Source organism: Lagenorhynchus albirostris, chromosome 9 (genome assembly GCF_949774975.1).
Source record: "Lagenorhynchus albirostris chromosome 9, mLagAlb1.1, whole genome shotgun sequence".
Classification (NCBI taxonomy): domain Eukaryota; kingdom Metazoa; phylum Chordata; class Mammalia; order Artiodactyla; family Delphinidae; genus Lagenorhynchus; species Lagenorhynchus albirostris.
Genome location: NC_083103.1, coordinates 48,122,806 through 48,137,405, shown reverse-complemented (window position 1 = coordinate 48,137,405; position 14,600 = coordinate 48,122,806). Strand labels below are relative to the sequence as shown.

At 47.6% G+C, this 14,600-nt stretch overlaps 1 protein-coding gene across 2 annotated transcripts; it reads right to left on the bottom strand.

The window, feature by feature from the left end:
* Nucleotides 1-592: 592 nt before the first annotated feature.
* RRP8 (ribosomal RNA processing 8) lies at nt 593-14,559 on the bottom strand. 2 transcript variants are annotated; one of them, XM_060159796.1, is made up of 8 exons: nt 14,373-14,559; nt 12,814-13,183; nt 12,157-12,610; nt 11,937-12,066; nt 11,678-11,784; nt 11,497-11,593; nt 11,153-11,268; nt 593-2,132 (listed from the first exon to the last, which is right to left on the bottom strand). In XM_060159796.1, the coding sequence occupies exons 1-8, from the start codon at nt 14,469-14,471 to the stop codon at nt 2,102-2,104; spliced, it is 1,404 nt and encodes a 467-aa protein (XP_060015779.1). In that variant the 5' UTR covers nt 14,472-14,559; the 3' UTR covers nt 593-2,101. The 2 variants fall into 2 exon arrangements, with proteins under 2 accessions (XP_060015779.1, XP_060015780.1); XM_060159797.1 differs by lacking the exon at nt 593-2,132 and having other exon boundaries at nt 6,597-11,268.
* Nucleotides 14,560-14,600: the final 41 nt, after the last annotated feature.

The window sequence follows — 14,600 nt, the reverse complement described above, 5'->3', positions numbered from 1 at the left end:
TGAAAAACGTGTGGGACTTGCTGTACCACATACTAAGACTTAATAGAAAGCTACTGTAGTTAAAACAGTGAGGTACTGCTGTAAAGACAGACATACAGACCAAGGAATGGATTAGGGTGCCCAGAAACAAACTCGCACTTAACAGAAAAATATGGAAAGGTAGAGAGTAACAGGAAAATTTTTTTTTCAGTGAACAGTTTCGTATTAATTGGATATCTAGATGGAAATAAAATTCAACATGGCTCCTATTCTAACCACACAGAAAAATCAGTTGCACATGGGTTGTAGAACTATGAAAAGCAAAATACTAACACATCCAGAAGATAAGTTAGTAAGATATCTTCATCATTTTGGGGTAGGAATGATTCTTTAAATAGGCACACACAGCATTAACCATGAACAATCGATAAACCAGGCTACATTAAACTTCTGTTCATCAATAAACACCCATTAAGAGAGTGAAAAAGCAAACCACAGAATGGGAGAAGATACATGCAGTACATATAACCAGAAGGGATTATGGGTGTGTGTGTGTGTGTGTGTGTGTGTGTGTGTGTGTGTGTGTGTGTGTGTGTGTGTGTGTGTGTGTGTGTGTGTGTGTGTGTGTGTGTGTGTGTGTGTGTATATAAAATACAAAATCAACAAAGAAAAGACAATCCATTAGAAAAAGTGGGCAAGAGACTTCAACAGGCACTTTATCGAAGAGGATTTTCAAGTAGTCAGTGTATGAAAAGAATTTTCAAGCAGTCAGTATATGAAAAGGTCAATCCCATTAGTAATTAGGGAAATGAAAAGTTAAACCAAAGGACATAACATAACACATATACTGGAACTGGGGGACAATGCCACAAGACAGCAAAGATATGGAATAAAGTGAATTCTCACGTGGATTAAGTGAACACTCATTTCCCTGGTGAAGGGAGTATAAATTGAAAAATTTGTAAACATTCTGGCATTAACTATTAAAGTTGAGGATATACATACTTTATGACCAGTTTTCTCCTAGTTATATTCCCAAAGGAAGCATGTGCACATGCACAAGAGGCACTTGCAAGATTGTTCACAGCAGCATTGTTTGTAGGAACCACAAACTAATCATTAGGCAGTTCACATTCTGTTTCTCTTCCTTCCGGGTACACGGTAGGCTCGTACGGGAGGTATATATGGCAATGAGACTTGTTTTGGCTAATTAAACGGGGCAAAGAGGACATGTGTCGCTTCCAGAGTGAAGCTTTTGGTGCCAGGGTGTGATCTGTCTCGTTCCCTTTTCTCGCCTAGTGATTACGGAAGCATGTATTGCAATGGAGTTTCATTAGCTTGAGTACCTTAGTGACTACGAACAGAGTCCCTGCCAACCTACAGCAATAGTAAAAAATTATCTTTTGTGGGGTTAAGCCATTAATGTTTTGGGTTTTTGTTTCCTGTAGCATGATCCAGCCCATTCTGATTGATATATAACTCAAATGTACATCAACAGTTGAATCAATCAATAAACTGTGGTTTCTTCACAGAATGGGATATATTTCTACAGAAATAAAAATGAATGAAATTCAGCTGCGCTCAACACATGGATGAATCCCATCCATGGGATGGGAAGAAGCCAGACACATGGAAATATATACAATTTAGGTATGGATGCTCAACTGGTAAGACTATAAAGAGAAGCAAGGAAATCAATGTCATGAAAGTTAGGATGGTGGTAACTCTGCAAAGTCAAGAGAAGAAAGTTGGGAGGTGACATAAAAGAGGCTTCTGGGTGTTGACAGCCTTCTGTTTCTTAGTCTAGGTGGCGCGTACACAGGTACCGGCCTTGTGATAAACCATTAGGCTTAACATTTTTGTTTACTTTTCTGTATGGGTGTGTGTTTTGTTTACTTTTCTGATGTGTTCAATTAAAAGGGATTTAAAAAAAAGATTACTAGTCACTGTAACAACAAACCAAGGGTATAATGGCTCAAAAAGATAGAGATTTCTTTTTCACTCACGTGAAATCCAAAACAGATGTTCTTAATTGGTGGGTGGCTCTCCTCTAAGTGATGTTCAGGCTCCTTCCACCTTTTGGCTCCGTCATCTTCAACGTGTAGCTTTCAAGGTCATATGCTCAAAGGCCAAAGTGGAAATAACATGGGGGACTGTGCATAGGAAAATTTAAGGACCCAAGTCACAGAAGTAGCACACCTTAGTTCCACTACCATCCAACTGGCTAGATTCAATCACATGGCCCGACTTAAGAATAAGGGAAGCTGGGAAAGAAAACAGCTAATTTCCCAGGAAGAAGAAAATGGGTGCGAGGAACAGCTGGCAAGTCTCTGCCACAGCATGCATATACCAAAACCACCATCTATTTTGCCAAAGATACACAGGTGTCCAGGGGCACACAACAAACACATTGTGGGGTGCAAGAGGAGCAGAAGTATGAATCAGGAATAAAGTAAACAAACAAAATAAAGAACAGGAGAGGGGCCTTTCTGAGCCGGTCCTAATACAGCGCCATGAACATAGAGGATTATCTCAATTCTCAGCATCAATCTATGTACCCAAAACAGTGAGAGTAAAGTCAAGTAGCAATGGTGACAGCAGTGCCATCCTAACCAGACTGACTAAAGTTGACCTTAGATTTTGCACCTGTTCATCCTCCCTTGGCTCCTGTCTGTTCTCTAAGCCTCACTCCCTGGACTTTCCATTAGTTCTCTGAGTAACTTATTGACACCCTTCCAATAATTTTTCTTCTTAACCATCTTATTAAAGCCAAATTTGTACAGAGCAGATTTATTCACCTACTGAACTTCCAGAATATGCTGAACTTTCGCCCGTACAGCAGGCACCCTATTTTGTCCCTGGCTTCGGCGGGACGCTGCTGCAGAAAGCCCAGCGCTTACACCTGCCTCCAGCAATAACAGCCAAGCGGCAGGAAGATGACCCTTACCTCCCAAATCTCAAATGAGTGCATCTAGTCGGGGGCACTTATTTTGTACTCAGAACCCTAGCTGCAAGGATTTTAATTTCTCCAGATGGCAAAGAATTTGAGGCAACCAGGCCAATATATAAGTTTACTACGGTGGATGCATATTATGAAGTACTTCACAGCTGACAGAAGCAACAATCTAGATGTATGAGCAGCTCCATGGAATATACTGGCTATTTACCTATTTTCTTTTGGCTCCTACACTCTCCATATCTCCCTCTGCAGCACACCTCCCTCTCAGCCCCCACGTACACACACTCTGGAGTTGTGTTGTTGCAGCTGTGACTCTGCAGAGTGTATTTCCCAGAATCCACTGGCAGGTGGTTCCATTAGGTTCTGCCAAAGGATGCCATAGAGGGAAACTGAAAATGAAACATGGGGGGAGAGTCTTCATTCCTGTTTTCCGGTTGCTGTCACAGTATTTCAGCTGCAGACAGTTGTCTCTGGCTACTAGCTTCTTTTGCACTCAGCAGCAGCTTTGCTACACTTCTGAGACACCAGCAGCAGATCAGCTCCCCCCTTGGCAGTCAGAGAACAGTCAGACCTTGCTCCCTCACCCTCAAGGCCATTTCCTTCCTCAGAAGTCCAAGCACCAGGTATGTGGAGGGAGCCTCCCCATAGAGATCTGAGTACTGACCAGTTAAAAGTGGCCCCTTTTCTGAGCTCCTAGTTCCTGGTAATTATTTCCCTTCTTCCCTTTTGTTTTCCCAGGCCTTAGGACATTATCTGATTTCTCCAGTTCTTAATTTTTAATTACATCAAGCATCTTCTTTTGTCTCAGCCTCTATCACTTGTAATCAATTCTCTGCATTAAATGCCCTCTATTTGAAACACTTAGTACGGTTTCTATTTCCCTGAGTGGGCCCTGATTGATAACATAGATGGATATTAAAAACACGGTTGAGTGATGGAAAAAAAGAAGACAAGATTTGTTGACAATACTCTATAAATAAAGCACATGCATGAGAACAATTCACATTTTACAAGAACACTTGCACAAGTAAGAAGACGTTAAATAAGGGTGCCAGATATACCTACACAGAATTTACTCTAAGGTAATAAAGCTGATCCAGGCCCACCAACCTTCCTATTGTACGTGAAGTTAGAAATGCAAGCTTCACTGACGGGAATTTTTAGGAATAGAGAGAACTTCTCCCTGAAAGGTAAAGCAGCAGCGCTGTCCCCTCCATCCTAAATCAAGCGAGGAGGGCTCCAACACAACCACTTATAGTCATTTCACGTTCCCAGGAGAGGGAGAGACCTTATATTCATTCAGCATTACATTCTCTAGCAAGAGGCTTGCTACACTCAGAAACTTATAGACCCGGCTCCATATGGCCACTGGGGTGGAGCCTGGGGCAGAGGTTTCTTGGGAGAAAGTAACCTGAGTCACTTGTGAGGGTTTGGAGCCAGAGAGAGAGAGATGGAGAGGTCAGAGTCAGGCTAGCTGGGACAGGGCAAGGGGAGTCAGCTGCTGGCGGGGCTGCACTGCTGCTGTTTGGCAGGGCAAACATGCATGAGTTTCCCGGGAGCTCCCCAAAAGGTAACCACTCCTAAGGTATTTGTTGGAACCTCTCCCAGGAGGGCTGCCCGCCAGGGTGAGGGACTTCAGCACTAGGACGCTGTGCATACGCTGTCAGTGTCGGGAGCTGAAGAGCCGAGGGGGAGTGTGGGCTGAGTATTGTAAGGAGGGAACCAAAACCAGTTAGTGCGCAAGTGCCATGGCGGGACTCCAGAGAGCCTCACACACTGAGCCAACATTTAAATCCCTGTCTTAGTAGAACACACTGATGAAGCTAAACTAAATCAAAGTTTAGCCTTTGTGCCTCTAACGTGCCTTCCCCCATCCCAGTCCTAGAAGTGATAGAGGAGGTAGAGAACGAGTGAAAAAAACAGACCATGAAAGTTTCCCCACCCCACTGAGCTGGAGGGAGAACAGCTTTGAATTGGATGAGTTGCTGACAGGCCACTGAGATGTGGGAAGGGGCGGGGGAGACAAATGTATTTAAAATAGTAATATTTCAGATTGGTCTCAGCCATGTTATAGGGAATAAATGGAACATATTGACACCAGAGTACTAACAATGTAGAAGGACCCTTGAAGTAAGGCCAAAAAGATAGGGGCTGTGGCTACCTGTGCGACTCCTGAGAAGGGTAATAGTAAGTAGGGTGTCTCTGCTTAATCAAAACACATCATCTTGTGACCATGAGGATCAAGAGACTCACACAGACCTAACTGCTAACATCCTTGAATTCCTGAACCAATGCCAACAACCACCAACCATCAGGTTTCTAGTTTTACAAGAAGAAAAATCTAATTTGTTTAAGATATTCTTTAGGGGGATTTCCTTTTTTTGTTGTTGCTTTTGTCACAATCAAAATGTAACTGATAAACTGATAAAATCAGTATCTCAACTTCCTCATGTGAGCATTTTTTTCCCCAGTTAGGAGCCCAATTCATAGGACTGGGGAAGTGTTGACCGGCATCTGGTAAGCTAATTAAATGTCTGAAGCACCCTGAAGGAAACAGAAAGGGTTCTGTGATCAAGACAAGGTGGACAGGGTGGCCAGAGAAGCTATATTAGCCAGGGCATATCATGCTAAACACTAATGCAACAGAGGTTATTCCTTGTTCAAAGAAGTGTGGATATTCTCGATCAAGCAGTTCTCCTCTAAGCAGGGACTTAAATATTCAGACTCCTTCTATGCTCTGACTCCTTCTTCAAAACACGTGCTTCAAGGTCACCCTGGAAGGCAGAGGAGGGGGTGGAGAACACGGAGAAGGCTCGTCCACTCTTGAACTGTCTTGGTCTGGTAGTGAAACGTCACTTCTGCTCCCTTTCCACTGGGGAGGACGATGTACACAGCCCCACCTTGATGCAAGGTGCTGGGAAATGTAATTTAACTGTGTGTCCAGGAAAAGGACATTTTGGTGAGCATCTAGCCCGGTTTTTCCACAGAAGAAAAGGTGATGCTGGTGTGAAGATCTGGAAGATGAAAATGAACTCACCAGGGAAAAGTATCCTGAGAAGATGCAGTGGCAAATGTAATGACCCAGAAGTAGAAATGGCTTGGAACACTTGAGGAATGGAAAGAAAGCCTGTGTGGCTGCAGTTTCGTGCGGAAGCAGCGGGTTAAGGTGCAGCTGGAGAGGGAGGCCTGGGCAAGACCACACAGGGCCTGGGGGGGAGTTTGCCTTTTGTTCTCAGAGCACTGTGAATCCACTGAAGGATTTTCAGCAGAGAAGTGACATATCTGACTTACATTTTAAAAAGCTCACTTGGCTGAGTGGAAAATGAATTGCTCTGGGGACAGGAGTGGAAGCAACTGGACCCGTAAGGTGGTTACTGCAGTAGTCGAATGTCCTAGAACCAGGTGGACAGCCTGGGAGGTCACCAGGGATGGAGGACAACGTAATTAGAGGTCTCTGTGAGAATCTGTAAAGGGCTTCGTGAAATTACGTAAGTGGCTGAGTGACTGGAGTCGAGCTGTGTCTCTGCCAAGACCACGTTGCTTCTTTGGGAACTGTGCTCCCTTAGAACAGTGTTACAGGAACAAAAGCTGGAGCTCCCCGATGACTGCAGGGGCAATAAGCCTTTAAAAGGGATGCTGAGGAAGCATAAGCACAGACTGCTAGCCAAACCCAACTTTATTCTCGTCTCTCACCACGCCTCCAACCCTTTTTCATTTAGAGAAAAGCTGCAGCAAGCCCGTGACTTTTCAGTTCATTCTTAGTTCACAGATGTCTCAGAATCAGTTTAAGATACAAAACCAGTCTCAGATGATTGCAATGTCTAATCCTACGTTACAATAATTAATCTGCACCTATTGTAGCTTTACCTATTTTCGCCTCCCAGCTCTGTCCCACTTAAGTCAAGGAGCCTGCACTGGGGAATGGAGGAATGGTCTGGATGCTCTCTGCTCTTCTCACCTCCTCTCCACCTAAGAGCTGCTGACTGCTCTGGGCCCAGCTGCAGAGAGGAAGGGGATAAAACAGTGCTTGCTTGACTGGGTGTTTCTGTGCCCCATGGGCCTGCTAGATATTTAAAGGGAGCATCATGCTGTCCCTTTTCTGCAGTCCCCTTTACCTTGGTGGATGCAGCTTTATTCTGGGTGGTTTCCTGAGACTCCCTTCTCAGCCCACATGGCACAGTCCTAGCTTCTCTGTGCTAAGGTCTCCTTGCCTCTTCAAATGGTCCTACCGGACAGGACTCAAGACCAGCTGACACTTCCCTCTCCTGCAAGGTGCAAAGGATACACTCATGCATGGCTTACCACTGCAAATTCTGGGAACACAGGCCAATGCAAAAGCAGCAGCACTCCCCTGGCTCCACCCCTGAAACAGTTAATGAATCTCTGTTTGCCCTCCGCATTTCCAGGGCAGGAGTCAGATTCCAGGTTCACCATTTCTTGGCTTTAGGAATAAATACCTCAGGCTTCCCAAATGCTCCCAGTGGAATCTCCAATTACACTCTTTCCCACTCTTGTTTACTTCTTACTATGACTGCACTCCTTCATTCTGTTCTTCAATTGTTCCTTAAACTGATCTCACTGTTCCTTAAACAGCTGGCATGCTGTTATTTCTTAAAGAAATATATATTGTTCTCTCTTCAGTCTAGGCTCTCAACATTAGACACTGAGGCCCAGGCATGGACTTGAAGAACAGCTTGTCCTGAAGCTGACGATGGAGCAGGGGGGGACCCAGACTCAGGAAAGTCCTGCTTTCAGAATTGATAGAAACGCAGATGGAGGCTTGGCTGAGTTAGGGGGAGCCGGGGTCCTGAGTGAGACCCAGAAAGATGTTTATGTAGGTGGCTGGAGCCAGAACAGGCAAAGAAAGAACCCAAATTTTAAGTAAGGGAGGAAAGCAAAAGAGGGAGGAAGGCAGACCCCAGCTGTCCTGCTGAGCATGATAATAAAGCAGGGAAAATTAATCAAGATCGAGGAATATAAATAACACTTGGGAAACAGAGATATGGAGCTATAAAAAGGTGACGTGTGCACTACAGTGAGACAGATGCCCTGCTACTCCAAAACATCCCTTAGACTTTATGGCTTGCCTCCCTCCCTGTTATCCCAGGAGATTCCTGTCCCATGGAGCTGCCACAACAGTTGTCTCCCCAACAATCCCCAGTGAATCCCGCCAAGCTGGAGAGGACTGTCAGGGTATTTTGTCTTGGCTGCCTGGTAGCCAGCTCCACTCACCAGCCTCACATCACCCCCAAGATGGAAGTCTCTCTAGTAGGCTGTGTGAACCCTCTGTCCCTTTGAAATTCACGCTATCCCGCCTCTCCTACTCTTTGCAGATCTCCTGGATCTGCCCCCTTCTTCAAGAGGTTGGAACCTGTTCCACGCTTATGTCTACCATCATCCTGGAGACTTTCAAAGTCCACGCAGAACCTCTCTCAATACCTGAGGCCTCCATGCATTAACCAATCTCTGGGCAACCTCCCTTGCACACCTCTCAGGCACTCACCCCTGTAACTACACTCTGAACTTAGCTATTGCCTGGAGCTGCTCTGCTTCCAATATGAATTATTCAGGCATTCCAGTTTCTGACCACAGTCTCCCATCCTTCTAGGTTACTTGTTCAGTTACCCCCAATGCAACAACCTACTCCTGTCTTTACTCCACTCACCTGTTCTACCAAATTCCATGGTCCAGCATAGCAATCACTTACTTACGAACGGTCTGAAATTCCTTTGCTCATTTATTTCAATTGCATGGCAAGTTTCCAACCCTGGGTGATCCCTCAGTACTCATTTTTTCCACAGCTACACCTAGACTCCTGAGTACGTAGAGAGAACCACAGCATTGGGCTCACTATAAATTCATGAATAATACCACTATAAATTCAAACCCCAGGCCCTCAACATTATGCAGCAATCCTCTCCCTGCTGTGACCTGACCTCTCTCTCATCTTAATAGACCTTTCAACAGCATCTGTCGGCCTAAAACCTCCCCACTCCTTCCACATTAAGAAATTCATTCTCCTGGTTTTACTCCTCCATCTCTGGCCCCACCTTCTCTTCTTGTCCCCTTTATTGGTTCATTTTCCTTTACTCATCCATTAAACGCTCCTGAGAGTTCTATTCCAAGCCACTTTCTCTTCTCGTTATCTTACTTTGGATATCTTACCTACTCCTATGACTTGAGTTACCTCCTCTGGCTGCTGAGTTTCTGTCCCACTTCCAAGTGAACATCAAGGTACCAAAAACCCAACCTTTTGAATGGCGTCACCAGCCCAACCAGTTGCTCAAGCCAGAAACCCAAGACTTGCTTCAGATTCCTTTCTCTCACCAAGCCGCAATGTCCCACCAGTTCTACTCACTGAAGTTCTCCCAACCGCCTCCGCCTATTCCACCGTCACTAGTTCACAGTGCCCTCATCATGTGCCTGAACCTGGGCTCCTGCAACACCCCTGCTTCTCATCGGTCCCACTCAACTGGACCCTGTCATCCTTACCATCTCCTTAGATGGATCTCAAGTGACCAGCTCAGGAATACAAAGATAAATAAGAGTTGAGAAGACTGCAGCCTAATGCACAAAGCAATTACCACACAGTATTTAAATGCTGAAATTTCACGTAGCGCTTTGAGAGTGCGGATGAAGAAGTTAGTTCTGCTTTGGGAGTAACGGAGTAGGAAACAACTAGGCTGTTTGGAAGGATGAGTAAGACTCTGCTGATCAGATGAGTATTCAGCAGAGAGAAGCACATGCAAAGGTACTGAGCAGTAGCTGCTGGATGGTTCATAGCCCAGTCTCCAAACATGCCCTCTGGCCTACACAGCCTGCCTCAGAACACCCACCTTACTGGAGGCACCCAACTGGCTCAGAGCCCTGGAACCTGTGTCCCAGTGGTCACTCTCAGTTCTTGTTCTTTGAAATAGGTAGAACAGGCTATATCTTTATACCTGGGCTCATGGCAGATGCCTTCTGGAAGGGGCCAAGGACCTATCATCCCAGTTCATCTTCTCCCGGCACTAGCCTTCCCTGCCCATAGCTTTCCTAAGACATGCTGATTTGGGCCCACTACAAGGCAGAAACAACAGACAGACCCTTCTGCCAATGAACAGCCCAATCTCCACCCCAAATAGCATCAATCAGGTGTGATTTATGAAGAGGCCCAGCTCCTGCACCATCCCCCCCTCCAAGAACAGCTCACAATCTGTCAAGAATCTCTAAAAATCCTATAAAATAAGCCTGTTGAAAGGCCTATCTTGAGCTCTCCCAGAGCCTTCCTCAGTCAACAAGTCCATTCTTTACTCTTCAACCCATAACCCTGCCTGGAGAAGGTCTTTAGAAAACAGTAATGCTTTCAACACACATCAGCCACAGCTACAGTTTATTGTGCACCTCCTGTGCACCCAGCCCTAGCTACAGATTTCCTCATTAACCCACACCACACAACAATCCCATGAGACAAGAATCCTACCATTTTCCAAATGAGTAATATGACATTCAAAGATTAAAAGACTCAGCAATCAGTGGCAGGCCTACCTGATTCCAAAATTTGTGCCCTCAGCCAGACACACACCAGGGCCCTATGGGACAACAGATACTAGGAGTAGTTTGGGCCATACAGCTCCAAAGATGGAGATAAGGATCAGGGGAAAGAAGCACTCAGTACAGGGACAATCAAACCATCCTGACCTAGAAGCCCAGACTGACAGTGCTCAGCCAGGATGCTGGTGGGCTACCAGCTGCCCCAGAGCCAAAAAGCAATGCCTGCCCCAGGCCTTCAAGTCCTGGGCAGACCAAAGCTGTAGAAGCTATAGGTAAGCAGAAGGAGCTGATGCGCAAACAGGAAAAGGACAATAGAGGAGAGTGGAGATGCTAGGACAGAAAGCCCACGTGGCTCCTGAGAGATGGAAAGAGGAGCCACACCCAGAGATGCATTGAATTCCAAACCATGTCGTTTCCATGACACTAAGGGCATCCACAATTCCCAGTTACTCCTGCGTTCTCACAGTAACTCCTTATTCTTTAGCTAGCCCAAATGACTTTATGCTTCCTGGAACCAAGAAGCCTTCATTAGAGCAAGGCTGAGCCAGGGGTTTCATTACATTTTGTTCTTGGGATGGAGTAAGGGTGGTACCAGGCCCCGGGTCACAGCCTGAGTACTTCAGAGTACTGAGCCTGGAGTTTAAGACTTGCCTCCCCTTTCAAGGGGGGTCCAGAGGTCACCTGCGCTTGTAGAGACAAGGCTGGAGCTTCAGGCCTGAGAGCTGAACCTTGGGCCCGACCCGAGGAGGCCCAGTCTTTTGAAAGTCAAACAAGAAGAAGTGGCTGTTGGTCAGGTCCTAGGGACAGAAAAGACCCAGTGAGCTCTAAATCCTCACCCCAGCTCCTCAAACCACCTCTGTCCACATCCCGTCCCTGCTCAGAAAGCTTCCCAGGGCTCTCCCACAAGTCATGCCTTCAAGGAGCAAACGTCTGTGCCTGATTATGACCTCCATCCTGAACACCACTACTACCCTGAAGGGCCACACATGTGACAAAGATACGGACAGACTTCTTGGGGCCCTCACCTTGGAGATGACCTTGAAGCCCAGTTTGGTGACAGCCCCCAGAAAGGTCCGAACATCTTCAAAGCGGCTGCTGACCTCAGCCACTTTCAAGAGACCCCTGAAAAGGATGGAAAGTTCTGGGTAAATGCACAGACACACGCACGTGCACATATACATGCATCTGTTTCCTGGGGACTCCTACCCTGGCTTCAGCACTCGATTTGCCTCCTCTAGGAAGTCTCTGATGTTGGTTCCCATCAGTGAAAGGCAGAACACAGCCACGTCTACAGATTCATCCTCCAGAGGCACCTATGGAGAGTATCGTACGAAGCACACATTATGGGGAGGAGAAAGCCAGCACCGAGTGCTAGGGGTGCCGGGCAGAGAGGGCATGTTAGAGATTAGCCCATGAAGTTTGGGCCTAGGGCACAGGCCAGATACGTGGAAGGAGTGGGGTTTACCTGGGCCATGTCACACACAGTGACCCGGGGGTCCAGAGAGGCCAAGTCGAAGCAGTGCACAGGGTTCCGGATACTTGAAGCCAGGCGGCAGTCCCCACAGCCAAAGTCAGCCACCACCAGGGACGCAGGCCTGGAAGCGGAAGGGAGGAACAGCTCGCTGGTCTGGTCTGAGCCCGTGACTGACACACCTTGCTTCTCACAATGCCCAACTCCCACTCACCGCTGGTGAAGATCCCTGGCAATGCGGTCCACTGGCTGCAGTGGCCACTTCTTGACTTGGCTCTGGAAGCCACGGTGGTAGAGGAGAAAGGCCTCAGGGTCTTCCTGGAAGAGGCGCTGCGCAGCACTGCTGGGCCCTGAGTACAGCTGTTCATTGAGGTAGCGGAACCGGGCACCATCCAGCCGCTGGGCCATGCGGGCTCGCAGAGCCTCCGCCCGGGCTCCATGGCTGTCTGGACTGGAGGCCGGAGGCACCTCTGTCTCCTCTGAGGCGGCTGTGGCTGGGGCCTGCTCTGGCGCCTGAGGAAGCCGAAACTTGTTCTTCTGTCTACGCTTGTTCTTCTGCCGGTTCCGCCACTGCTTGCGACTCAAGGTATGCGGAGGATTAGAGCAAGGGGTCTCAGGGCTTGGCTTGGTGGAGTCATTTGCAGCACTAGAATTCCAAGCTTTGGAACCTGCAGGGAGTGAGATGGGAAGGCATATTTGGGGCGATATCCCCTGAATTCAGAGGCTTAGCAAGAGACTAAACCTGAGACAGAGATTGTGGCCTAGATGAAAGTACTTCTTATTCCCTAACCCCAAATCTAGTGGTGGCAGATTATCTCTGTCATATGTAGGATCAGCTGATCCCCCCTCCCTGTCCCACATGCACTAATACCAGTTTGGTCAACATTGTCCAGGGGCTGGGCAGGATTTGAAGGGTCCTGTTTCTGGCATTTCCTCTTTCTTTTCTCTTCTGCAGCAAAGTCATTGCCAAGAAGAGCCCCTTTGTGGCACTTCTTCCTTTCCACTTCCCCTTCCTTGGAGTCACTGCTAGGTGGGCCCTGTTTTTGACGTTTTTTCTTCCTTTTCTTCTTTACTTCAGGAGAAGTGCTGGCAAACAAGACCTTTTTTGGGCGTTTCTTCTTTCTTTGCACCACCTCCTCCTCGTCCTCCTCGTCACTGCCAGGCAGACTGGGGGGCTGCTGGGGAAGAGATGCTGCCTCCAGGGCCCGTAATGTGGCCAAGAGCTGGCGGTGCTTGGAGCCCTGGGGGAAAACAAGGGATGAGAGCAGGGGCGAGGAGAATGGATGGGGCCTGGAGAATAAGAAAGGAGAGATGGGGACCTCATTCAGACACTGGTTAGAGGCATATGGATTATTCCCAGTCAACTTAACTTGTCATGAAGACTGCCAGACCCTGAAGAACTTTCAAGTCGCCATCCCAAGGAGGGCAGAGAAATCAGCCACCCCACTTTCTTCATTGTGCAGATGAGGTAATGGGGTTCCCCAGAGAAATGTTCTCTGCACGTGCTTTTCCTTCCAAGCTACAAGATCAAGGCCAGGGACCAGGAGTTCCAACCCTCAATCTCAGGCTTCTACCTCTAACTAATACCTTTTTATAAAAGTTAGGAAGGTTTCTGAAAACAAGAGTAACGGGATCACACGTGTGTGTATTAAAGGTGCCTCCTTTAATAGTTGTAGTGTAGAGAACAAACTGAAAAGGACAAGCTGTAGACAGAGGCCAGTGGCACGGACTACAGCAATGGGTTGAGGGGCTGAAGAGGAGGGAATAAAGCAGACAGATTCCATGTTGGAGGCTGACCGAAGGGTAGAAAGAGCCTGAGCAAGTGCAGCAGCCCTCACATCGGCAAAAGCTTAAAGGAGAAAGGTCTGCTGTCTGGGAGGCCATTCTAGGTTGAAGTCCTACTGGGTGGTCCTAAGCCAGGCACTTATCTTGGAGCTCCCCTCAGCACCACCTCCCTTTGAAAGGTAGTACTGACAACCCTTCAACGTCGCTCACTCTTGCTCTCTCCAGTCTCCACACAGCACCCAATGACCTTTTCAAAATGCAAATCTGAAGAAATCATTCCTCTGCTAAAACACTCCACTGGCTTCTCTCTCTCTTTACCGTATGCAAAGCCTCTAATCTAGCTCTCCAATTTCTACGGCACCCCCTCTCACTCTCTCCAACTACACAGATTATTTCTAGCAGAACCTAGCAGAACATGCTCTCTCACACCAGGGTCTCTGCACGTGCTTTTCCTTCCAAGAAACCCTCTTTGCTTCACTAACTTCTACTCACCAAGTCTCTCTCAGTTCCAACGTCACTTTCTTTTGGAAGTTCCGGGATTTTCGGGCGGTCGCAGGCGCCCCCCTCCCCCTAATACACATGCGGCGCGCCCCAGCTCTGGGATCCAGCGGGGTCCGTTCCGAGTGCCCCTGCGGGTCCACTCACCTTGATTTGCGAGTCGGCCGTGGTCCGAGGCCGTAAGGCTACAGACCCGAGGTCCGCGACTACTGGGGCCTCCTCGGCCCACTCCGGCTCCTCGAACATGGGGTTGGGGAGAGCGAGGTCGCGCGGTCCACCAGCCTCTCCACGTGCCCAGCTAGTCTCCAGGAGTCAAAGCGCTCAGAGCCTCCAACACAGGGCCGGAAACCAAAGAGTGAAAGCTAAGGCGGCTAG

Excerpts from the sequence above, each read along its gene's own strand:
- RRP8 (XM_060159796.1), bottom strand. The coding sequence starts at position 14,471 with ATGTTCGAGGAGCCGGAGTGGGCCGAGGAGGCCCCAGTAGTCGCGGAC. Across the intron at positions 13,184-14,372 it reads CGGCCGACTCGCAAATCAAG|GGCTCCAAGCACCGCCAGCT; the intron begins GTGAGTGGACCC and ends GTTTTCCCCCAG. Across the intron at positions 11,785-11,936 it reads CTGTGTGTGACATGGCCCAG|GTGCCTCTGGAGGATGAATC; the intron begins GTAAACCCCACT and ends TACTCTCCATAG.